At 42.1% G+C, this 1,434-nt stretch overlaps 1 protein-coding gene across 1 annotated transcript; it reads right to left on the bottom strand.

The window, feature by feature from the left end:
* LOC114405554 (E3 ubiquitin-protein ligase PUB23-like) lies at positions 1-1,434 on the bottom strand. The gene has a single exon (XM_028368029.1). It carries the CDS (start codon positions 1,432-1,434, stop codon positions 544-546), a length of 891 nt encoding a protein of 296 aa, XP_028223830.1. The 3' UTR covers positions 1-543.

Below are 1,434 nucleotides of genomic sequence, written 5' to 3'. Positions count from 1 at the left end.
TGTGCCATCACGGCTGCACCACCATTCCTCCCACCCCGCCACACCACCTCCACTGCTCCGTTGTGCCACCACGGCTGCACCACCATTCCTGATGATCTCTTAGTGAGATTTGTTTCATTTCTTCTTTTTTTTTTTTCAAATATTCTTTGTCTTAAACTCATATTTTGATTTTTTGGAGGATCCTTTGAGCCCATTAATGAGAGTTTTAGGGTCTTCTAATTTCTTTAATGGGAATGATGATTTTTCATTTTAGGGTTTCTATTTGAGGGTTTTAATTTGTTTTGCTTAATTGTGTTCTTCTTCTCCCTCTTTCCCAATCTCTTCTCCTCTACTTTAGTAGAAGGTTGTTGGAGGATCATCTTCTCTGTGTTAGCCACCATGACAAGAATTGAGGGAGCACAATGGCCGTCTCCTATCAGAATCGTGAGCACACATGATGTCCCCTCTTATGCATAGTCATTCAGGTAAGTGGGCTTAGTGCGGTTCCTTATTGGGTCTGGTAGTTGGAATGTCTCCTGTGGTGCTGCTATTGCAATCAGTCCGTCAACAAAGCAATGACACCTCAGCACAAGAACACAGACGAAACAGTATCTCCATCGTGAGTTCCGTGGTTCTCTTTTCAGGCGTCAATAATTCAATCTCTATGAGCTCAAAAACTGCACCACTTTCAACCATCATGATCCTGTTTCTCCCCCAGTGGCAAGCGATTAACATGGCATGAAAAGCAGCCTTCGTGTCTTGTTGGTTAGTCCCACTTTCCATTACGCTGGAGCTAGCTTCTTGCATGAATGTGTTGAGTAACATCAATGCATGGGACTTCACAGCAATTGAATTCTCCATCTCATCAGAGCCCAAAACCCGCGTTAGGGAATCCAATATTTGATCATTTTTCTCTGCTAGAAGAAGCTTTATTTCCTCTTCTGGCACATCAACAAGTTGCAATAAACTTAAAGCTTCTTCTAGAGCCTTATCAAATTGACTTTTTCTAAAACAAGTCAACATGAATAAGATCATGGCCTTTGGGACACCAGCCTGAAGTAACAAACATTTGTTAATATTATTTCTCTCGTTTCGAGTTGCTAGCAATTTCAATTCCTTGATCGTTTTGAGTTGCAAGTTGGGGTCCTTGATATCTTTGAGAAGCTTGAGGACTTGTAACTTGTTAAGTGGTGGCTTAGGTGTGGGAACCCTATGAATACAATTTTGGGTGCACCAAAATTGGATTAGGCGGAGAAGGGTGTGATTTGGGGTTAGGTCAGAGTGTTTAGGGAGAGGTTGTCTTGTGATTGGGCATGTGGTGCTTTTGTTGGTGAATAGCCAGTGTTCAATGCTGTCTCGGTCGTATGTGATACCTGTTATAGTGGTTACCGGGTCTTTCATGATTTGAAGGGATATAGGGCAGATGAAATACTTTGGAACTTCAATTTCATCCAT

Source organism: Glycine soja, chromosome 3, assembly GCF_004193775.1.
Source record: "Glycine soja cultivar W05 chromosome 3, ASM419377v2, whole genome shotgun sequence".
Taxonomy (NCBI): Eukaryota; Viridiplantae; Streptophyta; class Magnoliopsida; order Fabales; family Fabaceae; genus Glycine; species Glycine soja.
The sequence above is the reverse complement of the archived record's forward strand: the minus strand, read 5'-3'. Positions and strand labels throughout refer to the sequence as shown.